The sequence below is a fragment of the Heptranchias perlo genome, chromosome 13, assembly GCF_035084215.1.
Source record: "Heptranchias perlo isolate sHepPer1 chromosome 13, sHepPer1.hap1, whole genome shotgun sequence".
Taxonomy (NCBI): domain Eukaryota; kingdom Metazoa; phylum Chordata; class Chondrichthyes; order Hexanchiformes; family Hexanchidae; genus Heptranchias; species Heptranchias perlo.
The window spans coordinates 64,775,780-64,789,633 of record NC_090337.1 but is presented as its reverse complement, the minus strand read 5'-3'; the positions used below and the strand labels follow the sequence as shown (position 1 = coordinate 64,789,633).

Sequence of the window (13,854 nt, the reverse complement as noted above, 5' to 3'; positions counted from 1 at the left end):
TACTTCCTGTATTCAGAACCATACTTTCTGGTTGTCATATTTCTGTGACAACTTTTTAACCATTATAAACTGCCGTGTAGATTTCCGCCACAAATCGTTCAAAATGCTTTCTGGATGTTTTTCGCTGCCCTTTTTTTAATAACTGAAATTTCTAACCGCCAAAATAAAAGTTTAAACAAAATAAAGATTTTTTTTCGAGTACATATTTCACAATAACAGGATTAGATTTATCTATTGACTTGTCTTTTGTGTCTTTAAATGCCTTCATTAGAGTTTTTACTTGCAGATCTCAGCCTCTTTCAAAAGTGTGGACTTGGACTTGATATTTCTTCCTAAAGCTGTGAGCTGAATTTGTGGAGTGTGCAATCTAACTAATTTTAGGATGCTTTCCGTCAACTGTACCAATGAAATATTTAGCTCCAGATACTAGCAATTTCTAGTCAATTATTTGTCAACATTTGTTGTAAAAAGATAAAGGACACATTTTAAAAATTTTATTCAGGTAAAATTCATGCTGTTTTTTTTAAGATAGGCTGTGTGTGTGAGAAAGTGTGAGAAAAATTACTACTGATTACACATTTGTTGTAGATTTTGTTTTGTGATCTAAAACCTTCAGCTTAGTGGGAAGGTGAAGGGGTAGGGAATGTGATTGGAGCAATGGGGTAGGTGATGCACAAGTGACTGGGGGAATGAGAAGACATCCACCGAGTACCAAATTTTCCTACAATCCTGAACCCAAATGCAGCCTGCAGCCATTGGTCTTTCCTGGCTACAGCACACCATACCACCCTTAAGCAGAAGGGAAAGACAGCAAGAGAAACAGCAACACAAATACAGATAATTGTAAACAATTTTACAACACCAAGTTATAGTCCAGCAATTTTATTTTAAATTCACAAGCTTTCGGAGATTTTCTCCTTCCTCAGGCAAATGTTTCAAGATCTCCTTGAAGCCTACGCATTTATACATATTGAACAATAATACATGGTGTTTACAGACTGCCCCTGCAACTGCCCGTTGCCAAGGCAATCACCGTGTTCAGACAGAGAGGTGTTACCTGCAGAACCTCCGAATACACATTCAACAAAAAAACAAACAGGGAAAAAAAAAACAGAGAAAAAAAAACACAGAGAGAGGCAGAAACATCCGGAAGGCAGAGAGAGCCAGCAAATGACCCATTATATTAAAAACAGATAACATTTGTTCGCTGGTGGGGTAACGTGTAGCGTGACATGAACCCAAGATCCCGGTTGAGGCCGTCCTCATGGGTGCGGAACTTGGCTATCAATTTCTGCTCGACGATTTTGCGTTGTCGTGTGTCTCGAAGGCCGCCTTGGAGTACGCTTACCCGAAGGTCGGTGGATGAATGTCCATGACTGCTGAAGTGTTCCCCGACTGGGAGGGAACCCTCCTGTTTGGCGATTGTTGCGCGGTGTCCGTTCATCCGTTGTCGCAGCGTCTGCATGGTCTCGCCAATGTACCATGCTCTGGGGCATCCTTTCCTGCAACGTATGAGGTAGACAACGTTGGCTGAGTCACAGGAGTATGAACCATGCACCTGGTGGGTGGTGTCATCTCGTGTGATGGTGGTATCTGTGTCGATGATCTGGCATGTCTTGCAGAGGTTACCGTGGCAGGGTTGTGTGGCGTCGTGGACGCTGTTCTCTTGAAAGCTAGGTAGTTTGCTGCGAACGATGGTCTGTTTGAGGTTGGGTGGCTGTTTAAAGGCGAGTAGTGGAGGTGTGGGGATGGCCATAGCGAGGTGTTTGTCCTCATTGATGACATGTTGAAGGCTGCGGAGAACATGGCGTAGTTTCTCCGCTCCGGGGAAGTACTGAACGACAAAGGGTACTCTGTTGGTTGCGTCCCGTGTTAGTCTCCTGAGGAGGTCTATGCGATTTTTTGCTGTGGCCCGTCGGAACTGTCGATCGATGAGTCGAGCGTCATATCCCGTTCTTACTAGGGCGTCTTTCAGCGTCTGTAGGTGTCCATCGCGTTCCTCCTCGTCTGAGCAGACCCTCTGTATTCGCAGGGCCTGTCCATAGGGGATGGCCTCTGGTTCTGCAGGTAACACCTCTCTGTCTGAACACGGTGATTGCCTTGGCAACGGGCAGTTGCAGGGGCAGTCTGTAAACACCATGTATTATTGTTCAATATGTATAAATGCGTAGGCTTCAAGGAGATCTTGAAACATTTGCCTGAGGAAGGAGAAAATCTCCGAAAGCTTGTGAATTTAAAATAAAATTGCTGGACTATAACTTGGTGTTGTAAAATTGTTTACAATTGTCAACCCCAGTCCATCACCGGCATCTCCACATCATGACAAATACAGATAAGAGAGAGATCATATTCTCTGACTTACCACGTGTAACATCATGGGAAATTGATTAGCAAAACATTACATTTGTTATGTATGTTGCACACTCCTTATTTGGGCATCACGGTTCGGTTATGCCTCCAAGTGGCATTTCAATAGGACTTCCACAATATAAAGCCTAAATACAAGTTAGCTACTAACAGATCAAATACAGAATTTAGGAGGAATTTCTTTACAGCGAGTGGTGAGAATGTGGAACTCGCTGCCGCATGGAGTGGTTGTAGCAGATAGCATTTATGCATTTAAGGGGAGGCTTGATGCATACAGGAGGGAGATGGGAATAGAGGAATATTCGGGCAGGATGTGAAAGGGTAATTAGAGTGGGAGGAGGTTCGTGTACGGTATAAACACCAGCATAGACTAGTTGGGTCGAACGGCCTATTTTTGTCCTGTAAATTCTATGTAAAGCTACTTTTCATACAGTTATGCCTGCAGCTGCACACCACCTCCACTGGACAGAGCTTCAAAAGCTGCAGATCCCCATGTCTGTATCTACGGCATCATCAATGCACTTTTTCATGGGCAATGCCACAGATGGTCCATTAGTAATGCATTAAAAGTCTTGTTCACAGCACACACTTCCTGTGTCACAATTACTTCCTGTGACAATTTCCCCATCACATTTTGTTGAAAACACTCCTATAAGCAGTGTATCCTCTGATTCGCTATGAGCTATGCCATGGGAGATCAGCTAGTGTATTTACATTTTAGTAAAGCTTTTGACACAGTGCCACACAGATTAGTCCCTATGGTTGGAATGCATGGAATGGAGAGGAATGTTCGAAGTCCATTGTAAATTGGATGAATCAGAGGAAACAAAAGGGAAGTTGTACATGCACGAGTATGGAAGAGGCAAGTAACAGAGTGCCTGAGGGATCAGTGCCAAGGCCATTGCTGTTCGCAGTATACACAATTTACAAAGGAGGGCAAAAACAAAACTATTTAAGCTTGCAGATTTGGGATTGGCATCGTAGGAAATTGGGCTGACAAGCAGCAAATGCTGTATGGAGTGAATAAACACTTGAGATTGGGGAAAGGGAATAAGCTATGGCACTTTTTCTTCCTTTAGCCTATCTAAAAAATGTATTTTATCCATCATAACGTTGCTTATCTCATTCTCACCCACTTCAGGATTCATCTCCTCTCCGATATCTTTCTCTTTACTAAAGACCAATAGAAAGGACTTATTAAATACCTCCGCAATTTTTTTGGCCAACATCCACAAATCGACGGCCCTCTCCTCTCAGGGGTCCCACCTTGCTTTTAACAAATCTCTTTTTACTGATATACTGTTCCTTTTGATGTTTTTTGAATCTTTTTTCCTCACTCTCTCTTAGCTTTCCTTATCCCACTCTTAACCTCTTATTTTCTCATATTCTCCTTTAGTTTCTCATTATTGTTACAGTCCCTATAAGCCTTCATCTTCAATTTAATTGGCTTCTATTTATCTATGGCATCTTGAAAGTACTTGTATTTTCTGTATTTTTTAATGGAATATATTTTTTCTTTACCGTTGCAATCTCTTTTTAAAACATTCCACCGTTACTCTTTCCACATCACTCAGCCAGCCCGTTCATCTATCTAAAATCTGCCCTAATTCAATCTGTTCTAACTTTTGTGCTGACTTGCTCCCTTTCCAGTTGTACCTTAAACCTTATATTGTCGTCACCCACATTTAGCTCATTTACCTGATCGATTTCATTACTCATAACCCAATCTAGCAACACCTCCTTATAGGCCTACTGAACCGAGGAGGCAGAGTTTGAACCGAGGGGACTGTGGTTAAGATGAGGGAATAGGATAAAAGTAAAAAGGATGGTCTTTAAACTAGGAGATAGGATAAAGCAAGGAATACAGGTTAAACTGAGGGGACAAAGTAAAACTGAAGATTTGATTGTTAAATTGAGGGAATAGGTTAATCTGTTGGGAATGGAATTCACTCCAAAGCTCTGGAGGTCCTATTGGAAAGAAGTAGTCAACAAAACAAAAGGTAATTTGGAATGAAAAATCAATTAAGAGACAAGAGATGATATTGTGGGGAAAGGTAATAGTTTATCAGAACTATAGAATCATGGACCTTTCAGCATGGGGGGAGGGGGGTGCTATTCGTCCCCTTGCACTGTTGTGCTTCCACACCATTTTCCGTCCCTTTCCCCATACTTGACTGTTGTGCCTCAAATGATGAAATCAGCTAACATTGCAAAACCCCAGAGACTGAATGTAGGACCAGCTGTTCTTGTACTGCTTAGTTCCACACTGGGCAGCTCACATCCACTGGGAACCCCAAGGATATAGTGCAATGGAAATCGCTTCCATTGGATGATCATGCTGCAGCTTACTGGAAATGAGCAACGGGTGACTTTGGTTCAATAGAAATCAATGAGCAATGATTGGGATGTTGGTGACAAGAATTCCATGAACGATGGCCAAACTATCGTTCTAGAAGTATTGAATATCCCTGTGCTGCTCTTTATTAGAAATCAGAGCAAGACTGGGAACCTTCTCAGTTCAAACTCCACCTCCCCCTTTCCTGAAAGTGATGCTCGAGAATGGTTCCATAGGCAACACCAGCTCTTCAGTGGCCCAAAGTAGCCACTCTTCAGATGTGAGCCTGGAGAGAACTTACGAAAATGACAGGCAAGACCAGCTAGTGCATCAAGGGCTGCCCCACACACGATGGCTGGAGCATCGTGACTAGACACTCTTACACCCCCCACCCCCCCACTTCCCCTGCAGCCATGTAATCTCCCGGGAGAGGCAAAAAACAGGGGGAAAAAAACAGGGTCAAAATGAGAAAAAAATCTGGAAAATTCCCCCCCAGGTGATCGAGACCAATCCAGATCACAGTGGAGGGTGTAAATCACCACCTTCAGCTGATGAGGGGAGAACATTTTAAAAAGACAGGAAAGCCTAGGGACATAATTGATTAGCAATTAGTTTGGCAGAAGAAATGGCCTTTCAACAACTGGGACCTGGGTTTAAATGCAGCTCTTAAGATGGTATTTGAACCCAGCTCCTGACCTGTCTATTGCCTGCAAGTGTCCCCAAGAGATGAATTTGGACAGTTCCTAATGGGCAGAGGCCCACAAATTGCCTCTAATTTAGTGATTGACAAACTCATTTGTACAGTTGGCTTAGATAATGGAGAATATTATATTGGAGTCTTGTGTTGTGATCTTGTGCGATCAGCAGCTAAGGCATACTGCAGGGCTATTTACTCTGTGACTAACCACACTAGATCTGATCTGGGAGAGCTTGATCTGCAATATTGGTTGGGGAGAGGAAACATATGAAAGGCACATGGGATGGTGCTTTCCATTCCCCCTAATTTATGCTCCAGCTCATTCCAAGATGCACAGATTCCACATCAAATTGGATTTGGAAAAATATCTTGTTGGGAGGCTAGACGGATTTAAATCAGCAGATTTGCTGTCTCCAAAGTTTTTACTGTAACCCCAAAATAAGGGGTTTTAAAGATATCCAACCTTCCCCTCACCAAACTAAATGTGTGCACATGGTCCCAGGTTCAATCCCCAGTCTTTGCTGAAGTAGTCGGTTTCAGCTGACGGTCCGGGGGAGGGAGGCACAATTGGCTTTACCCCGCCCCTCACAAAGAAATCGAGAGGTACATCAGGCAACAACCTTGGTCACTGTCCAGAAAATCCCGCTGGACGTCGGGTGATGACGGAATTGGGCTCGGCTGTGATGCCCCGCGAGTCAAATAGCCCACCAACACCCACTCATTAAAAAAAATGACTGAGGTACCAGGAAGCGACTGGTGCCAGCGAAGCCAATCCCAGAAGTTAATGCCTTTAATATAAAGAGCCATACCTGTGTATTGCGGGTAGCTCATTCATCCCTCATCACCTTGCTGTATATTGTTGGAACATTGGTGAGAGGCAGCCCTACGCAGATAATTTCTGAACCACTCCCCAGAATGCAATATCACAAATGTGGAATGCTGCCCCTAATTTGATATTACCATTCACGTTGCTGTGCTTGCGTGTGAGACTGTGATCCCACAAAACATCTGGTTTCAGGCTTCCACTAACCAGCAGTTCTAAAGCACATAACTGGATAACACAAAGTGACTGCCACACAGTAACTGTACAGGTATGGTGTCTGGGATAATGGGGAATTTCAGTAAAATACACCTCCTTTGCAAAAGGTGCAGTGCGCCTTATTTGGCTGTCACTACCAATCGATCATTGCTGGGACTCACATAAATCTACGGACAGGGCTGTATATGGTGGACCCCAAACAACTTCATTTCTCTCCTGACTTCTTTCAAACAAAGACAATCTTCAACCAGGACCTGACACATGTGACCTCACTTTAATTAAACAATAAGGTCCCAGCATCCTCTGAGAATTAGTTCACGATTTCAGTTTGTCAAAAGTGATGGTTAGAAAAATCTGACGCACAAAAACACACGCATCTCGACATCTGAATGAAAAAATAGATTGACACTCCCTTTAGAAGAACAGGCGATTCCAGTGTGTATTTACATTCTGGGTCTCGTGGAATGTGCTACTGAGTGATTCTGGATCCAGAATTAATCCAAGGGTTTATCATGTCCTGCAGTGACTGGACTGGTTGGGCTTCAGCTCACAGCCTCTCCATCTTCACTCTTTTTAAAATTAGTCCATGTCAGTGGGAAGCACCAGCACCAACATCCACTGGCTGAGCACCAGGGAGAACTGTGGGTAGGTGACGGTGGCGTTAATACTGAAAGCTTCGCTTGGTCTGAATATCATCGAGGATCTGCTGCAGCTCCTCGTCCTCAAATCGACCTTCCAAACTGAAATTCAAGAAATGGAGAATGGGGGAGGGTGGAAGGAGAAAGAGTTGAGATGAATAAACTGCAATCGCCATTACAGACAAGTACATCAAAAAACATCTAATCCACGGGTATATTTAATACCCTACACCCTGAGACAACACATCCAATAGAGGTCAAACAGGTAACGTTGACACAGACCAGTGTCACGGTCATTGATTTGGTGCTCATTGTAGTCCATTCACAGGATAAGCTTTTATTGGTTTTGTTGGAATTACAGATGAAAGCTTTCCATGGGTCAATGCATTGGGCGGCATGTTACTGAGGCACAGATGTCACAAGGTGCTGGGTGGGACCCTCACTCTGTGCTGATTTAGCTGATCTCAGCTGGGGGAGTAACTGAAGGCTCAGTCTCCAGTGCGAAAGACAGTGGGGGGAAAAGTAACCAGGGTCGTGCTCCTGCTCGAAATCCAGACACAGGCCAAGTTCAGGTGGGGACAGGATCAACGTGAAGACTGGCCACTCAAGTATCACATGGAAGATTGCCACGGCCGGGGGTAGTGTACCCCAGTAAGAATCAACGATTCAGGAGGGGAGAAAAAAATTAATTTCAGGGTCAAGGGTCTGTCAGAACACAAGAAATAGGAGCAGGAGTAGGCCATACGGCCCCACGGCCCCTCGCGCCTGCTCCGCCATTCAATAAGATCATAGCTGATCTTTGACCTCAACTCCACTTTCCATATATCCCTTCATTCTCCTAGAGTCCAAAAATCTGTCGATCTCAGTCTTGAATAGACTCAATGACTGAGCATCCACAGTCCTCTGGGGGTAGAGAATTCCAAAGATTCACAACCCTCTGAGTGGAGAAATTCCTCCTCATCTCAGTCTTAAATGGCTGAATCCTTATCCTGAGATTATGCCCCCTAGTTCTAGACTCTCCAGCCAGGGGAAACAACTTCACTGCACCTACCCTGTCAAGCCCTCTCAGAATCTGATATATTTCAATGAGATCACCTCTCACTCTTCTAAACTTCAGAGAATATAGACCCATTTTACTCAATCAGGTGCTGACGCAGTGGAATATGGCTGGTTGGTGAGCTCAGAGTTGACTGAATACTGAACACCCTCACTCTGCTTTATTGCTCTTGCTCTGATTGGCAAATATACTTGTAAGTTGGTCAAGGGTACCAGGAAAGATTGTGAAGATGATCAAGCTTGGACTGTTGCCATGATAAACTGTAGCTATCACGTTGGTTTACAATTCTCAGTGTAAATGCCCCATTGCAATCCATATTTCAATCTCCACTTTATAATAACTAGCATTTATATAGCACCTAATACAAAAAAACATTCTGAGGCACTTCACACAATGGGCTGGGGTATGGGAGACCAGACAGGAACAGCAGAGAAGAGTTAGGGCAAGTGACCAAAGCTGCAAATGAAGAGATAGGTTTTAAAGAGGATTTTGAAGGTGGAAAGTGATGGAGTACGGTGGAGGGGTTTGGGAAAAGAATCCTAGAGTACGGCAGCACGCAGGCTGAAGGCTCTGACGTTGGATCAGGGAAACATGAAGTGGGCCAGTTTCAGAAGATCAGAGGGTGCAAGTGGAGAAATGGGGCTGGGGGAGGTTGTAGCCATAGGGTGGGGCGAGGCCGAGGGGTGGATTTGTAAATTGAGGACAAGGGGTTTTGAAATCAGTGCACTGGGGAGGTAGGGCAGACCGGCACAATGGGTAAACAGGACTTTGTGCAGGATAGGGTGTGGGAGGTGGAGCTCTGGATGAGTTGGAGTTTATCTCGGGTGGAGCTCGGAAGGCTAACAAGGAGACAGTTGGAGAAACCAAGTCTGGAGGTAGAAGTGGCCGATATTCAGGTTTCAGTAGTGGAGGGATGAGAGGGGGATGGAGATGGATGATACTACAGAAATACATGGTCCTGGTGATTGAGCGGAGATGGAATTTGAAGAACAGCTCAGGGATGTCGCCCACTGTTGGCTTCAGCCTGAGTGAGTAGCCAAGCAGGAGAATGGAAATCAGGAGCCATGTTTCTGGCAAGAACATAAGAACGTAAGAAACGGGAGCAGAAGCAGTCTATACGGCCCCTTGAGCCCGCTCCGCCATTCAATAAGATCATGGCTGATCTTCGACCTCAACTCCACTTTCCCGCCCGATCCACAAAAGGATGGCTTTGGTCTTGCCAATTGCTCAGCTGCAGGAAGCTCTGGATGATCCATAACTTAATGTCAGACAAACAGTTGGAAAGAACAATTGGAGTCAAGGGCAGTGATGGAGAGGTAAAGCTTATCATCACCATGTAAATGGAAGCTGATCCCATGCTTACAGATGATGACACCGAGGAGCAGCGTTTCAATGAAGAATAGGAAGTGGCCAAGGATGGAGCCTTGGGGCACAATGGAGGTTCGGTGCAGGAACAGGAGAAGCCATTGTAGGCAACACGCTGGCTACGATGGGATAAATAAGATTGGAACTGTATGAGGTTGTACAATGGAGGTGGACTACAAAAGAGAGGTGTTGGGAGGAGGATTGAGCGGTCAAATTCATCGAAAGCCATAAAGAGGTTGAGGAGGGATAATATACCGTGGTTACAATCAGACATGGAAAGAGCTGAGAGCCAGATGAGTGGAGCGGAAGACCTGAAAAATTACCTATTCATGTTCAGACAAGTGCTGGAAATAAAAGCTGAGTGAGGTGGGTGGTGTGGGCTGGGCTGGGCTGATGACTGACAATAAGTCAAAAAACTCCACAACTGCAGGATCCTTGAGGGCCATTTGATTTATATTGGCCTCTAAAAGGTTTGTGGAGTTGCAGGAACAGAAGGCATCTTCCCACCAAAAGCTGAGCAGACTCAGAGTTTGATGGAACTGGTGCAGAGGACAACGTGACCAATGGCAAGGTTCTATGAGCTTGTGGATCAAGGGACGATCATAAACCTTGCCACAGCAGTGCAAGCACTTATGTATTAATTAACAATGGCTTTTCCGGAGACCTTCAAAAGCATTTCATTTTAATTTCACTTCACTCTGGAAACTAAGTTACACACAGCCCAATTTATTCTGCATGGCGACATGTTGAAAATGGTGCCCAGCAACTAGTTTCCAAAGTCCGTGATGCAGTTCATGACTTACCGAACACTAACTCCATCACGTTTGGGTGTTTTTGACCATTTTTCAACAGAAAGGATTTGGAAAAAGGGCTCATTTTAAATGTTGAGTTTTTAAAGCAAAGAATATTCACACAAGTTTTAAAAAGCACCTAGACGATAGCTAGTTAATATGCTAATGGAAGATCATAAACCATTAACAATTCATTAGCCTGTCTTGGCAATCGATAAGCACCTCACACCCATTGTGCTGGGAAGTCTCTAATTCCTTTTGACTGTGATCAGAGGCACAAAAACCAGAGATACCGGCATATAGCCATGCAGCCTGATAAATGTCACCATCTCAGAACGGACAGGGCACTGACCTGGGAATGAGAGCTTTAGCCTCCTCGGCTGTCTCGGGACACAAGTTGGCCAGACTGGCTAGTTCAAATTTGTGCAATTTCTTCTGTAACAGCAGACTACAAGAAAGAGACAAGAGTAATACTTCAAATAAAACCCGCACATTAATTCACAATTCTTCAACTCAATCTTTTCACAAGAGGCTGTCACCCCGTCTGGATTCTACACAATCTTTTCCACTGGGCAGAAAGGCAGCAGTTCCCTGTGAATATTGCAGATTCATCATCTGACTGATAGTGGGGGCAAATGAATGTCACAATTATAACAGCTACCCTCAGAAGACAGGCAGGTGATCCGTTCCGAGGCCTCCAGCAGCGTCATTCAGTAACAGGCTTCTAGGACGTGTAGGTTTGAGAGAGATTAACATAAAATGGCTGATATACATGGACAGAAAATGGTTGAAATAATAAGCTATATGGAAAAGGGAACTTAGCCTGGGTTGGAAACTCAGATGGGCACGTTACTGTAGACAGGTTACCATGGCAACAGTGATAAGTCATTCCTCTGGTCCGGCCAGCTGGAACCGAGATGAGATAAGGAGGAGAAACAGGGGGTTGTCGATGATTAACCACAAAATAAGCTTAAGCAAGAGTGAATAATAGAATAGATTATAATGTATGAGGTGTGATGTTTATACCTATGATTGTGAAACTATAAGAAATAACATCATTGACAGTAGGCAAGCTATTTTGGGGATAATAGGAGAATTATTGAAGAAAAGTAACTGAATGCTGCTAGGTACCAAACAATGTAAATCACAGATAAGAGACATCCCAGCTGCAGTTACTAGTTTTGTGCCAAAAGCAGGCAAGAAAACAAGCATAAGTCAGGTGACATAGATTACTATAGGGTATAAAAGTGAGAGTATACTGGGATAAGGTGGGCATTTTGAACTTAAGACACCGGTGATCAACCTCAGTGAGTTCAGGCTGGCTACATGTAAATATACAGATGGGTATCACTTATGTATTTACTATGATTAATATATCAATATAAAGTAGGGCAGAGGCTAAATCTTGTATTTCTTAATAAAGTATTAAAGCTGCTGACACTAGACTCTCAGACCTATTAATTAACAAGTTACGGCAGAAGCCAAAATCGTACAAGTGTCACAGACTAATTCTGTACTACGCCCACCCCTAGGGGAGATACAGTTGGCACACTTGCCACTGCTTTAGTCTGTAATTTGCACTCTGCACCAGGGTGAAGATTGTGTTACAACAGATGAACTGCTGAACATTTTAAAATCCTTCGGCACCGACCTCCTGACACTGGCGATGGTCTCCCTGTTTTTGAAGCGGCTGAATCTGGCCGTGTAGTTTAACGTTTTCATGAAGACCTCGGAGAGCTCCTGTTCGTCCTCCGCGCTCTCGTTCTGCTGCTTCCTGTGCTCCAGCAGCATGTGGACCTCAGAGTTCAGCAGTGTCTCCGAGTTTTCAAACTCTGTGGGAGAACGCAAAACACACCCACTGCAGCTGAACGTTTGGTCAATTATCTCACAATAATCTTCCCACCCAAATTGCTTCCACGAACACTTTGCTCGTTGGATGATGCTCTGGCAGAGTGCTCGAGCTCAAACATTCAGCACCTGGAATTAGGTTTACACGTTCAGTTACTGTGTACTGAGCTGCCATACTTAAACACAAAATGATGGGAGTGGGCTGTGCAGTATTGCACAAGGTGGGGGTGGGGGGGCATCACGATAGACTAAAAGAGCTGGGACTCTACACATCAGAGAAGCGTAGACTTAGAGGTGATCTAATCGAGGTTTATAAGATGAAGGGATTAGATAGTGTTCAAGTTGACAGTCTGTTCCAATTAAATAATTTAGGGAGGACCAGGGATCACAATTTTAAGCTGTATGAGGCCAGATCTAGGTTAGAGGTGGTTCTTTTCCCAGAGAATAGTGACCCTCTGGAACAGGCTGCCGGCTCGTGCGGTGGACGCCAATTCACTGATTTCCTTCAAGTGAGAGCTGGACCTGTTTCTGGCTAGGACAGAGATCACCTCTTACAAAAGGTAGGTACTGCATTGAATTATCAGGGCCAGAGTGATCACCTGGTCTAGTTTAAATCGCCTAGGGGTGTCAGAGAGGAATGTTCCAGATTCTCTCCCAGGAGATCACATGGTTTTGGGTGGGGTGGGAGTGTATATTTTGTGATACACAAGGCATCACAATTGTGTGGGACAGGCTGGATGGACCTTTCCTGCCCGTCATTCTCCGTATGTCCGCATCAGAAGGGACAGTCATCATGCCACATACATGTCCCTTTAAGTGAGTGATTGCTGAGCGGTAATGCAGGTGGTACATTCACTTGGGAATGGGCAGGAAACAAAGATAAATTTACAAAAAAGCATAAAAACAAACAAGACTTTTCTTAAACTTAAAGGGCCACGTATGTGGCGTGATGACTGCTCCATCTGAGGAAGGTCACTGGCCACATTGTTGCTTTATTTGCCTTTTATTCTTGAATGTAGTGGTCAGCTATCCATATTGCTTTTTCTGTGACTTTTTTTTAACATCAGTAGTAACTCAACCAGATAAAAACACAAAGTACGTGCTAACCAGCTGAAAAAAGCAGAGAGCTACGTCTTTATCTCACGATCAAACAAAGCGCACATGTTCCCCAGGTCTGTTATTCTCTATTTTACAATATGCTACACCTTTTTGCTGTGAAGTCCACACTGGGAAGAGATTTAAAAAGAAGTGGTCGATGAGATTTGATGACACATGAGCCGGGGGTGGGCTCCTTTAAACCACCAATCCTAATGGGATGCTTTGTTTTCGAAGGGATCCCCCAACCCTGACGCCAGGGCTACTGCCTGCCCACTCAACAGGTAAAGCCAACATGCAGGAGCTGGCACCTTGTGCAGCCGGGCCGGGCTCCGCGGGCCCTTTTACCATCACGGTCCAGGAGGAGAGGGCCCGCGGGATACCTCATCCCTCCAGCTACTGCTGATCAAGACCAGGGTGGGGGGGGGGGGGTCGGTCATTCAGCATCCACCCGAGCGGGGCCCTCACGGTATCAGGTCTCCCGGTCTGCTTTCCCCCCCCTCCCCTCGCCCACCTTTCGGAAACACGAGCTGCGACGCGTCCTCCTCCACATCTCCGACCCGGGACTCGCTCCCGCAGGCCGCCATCGCTGCCACTCGCTGCGCGGCAACCGCGCTGACCC

At 44.8% G+C, this 13,854-nt stretch overlaps 1 protein-coding gene across 1 annotated transcript; it reads right to left on the bottom strand.

The window, feature by feature from the left end:
* Positions 1 to 6,696: 6,696 nt before the first annotated feature.
* On the bottom strand, positions 6,697 to 13,854 carry polr2d (RNA polymerase II subunit D). The gene is made up of 4 exons (XM_067995602.1): positions 13,747 to 13,854; positions 11,941 to 12,121; positions 10,642 to 10,737; positions 6,697 to 7,178 (listed from the first exon to the last, which is right to left on the bottom strand). The coding sequence occupies exons 1-4, from the start codon at positions 13,817 to 13,819 to the stop codon at positions 7,100 to 7,102; spliced, it is 429 nt and encodes a 142-aa protein (XP_067851703.1). The 5' UTR covers positions 13,820 to 13,854; the 3' UTR covers positions 6,697 to 7,099.

Excerpts from the sequence above, each read along its gene's own strand:
- polr2d (XM_067995602.1), bottom strand. The coding sequence starts at position 13,819 with ATGGCGGCCTGCGGGAGCGAGTCCCGGGTCGGAGATGTGGAGGAGGAC. Across the intron at positions 12,122-13,746 it reads GCAGCTCGTGTTTCCGAAAG|AGTTTGAAAACTCGGAGACA; the intron begins GTGGGCGAGGGG and ends GTTCTCCCACAG. Across the intron at positions 7,179-10,641 it reads GCTAAAGCTCTCATTCCCAG|TTTGGAAGGTCGATTTGAGG; the intron begins GTCAGTGCCCTG and ends CTTGAATTTCAG.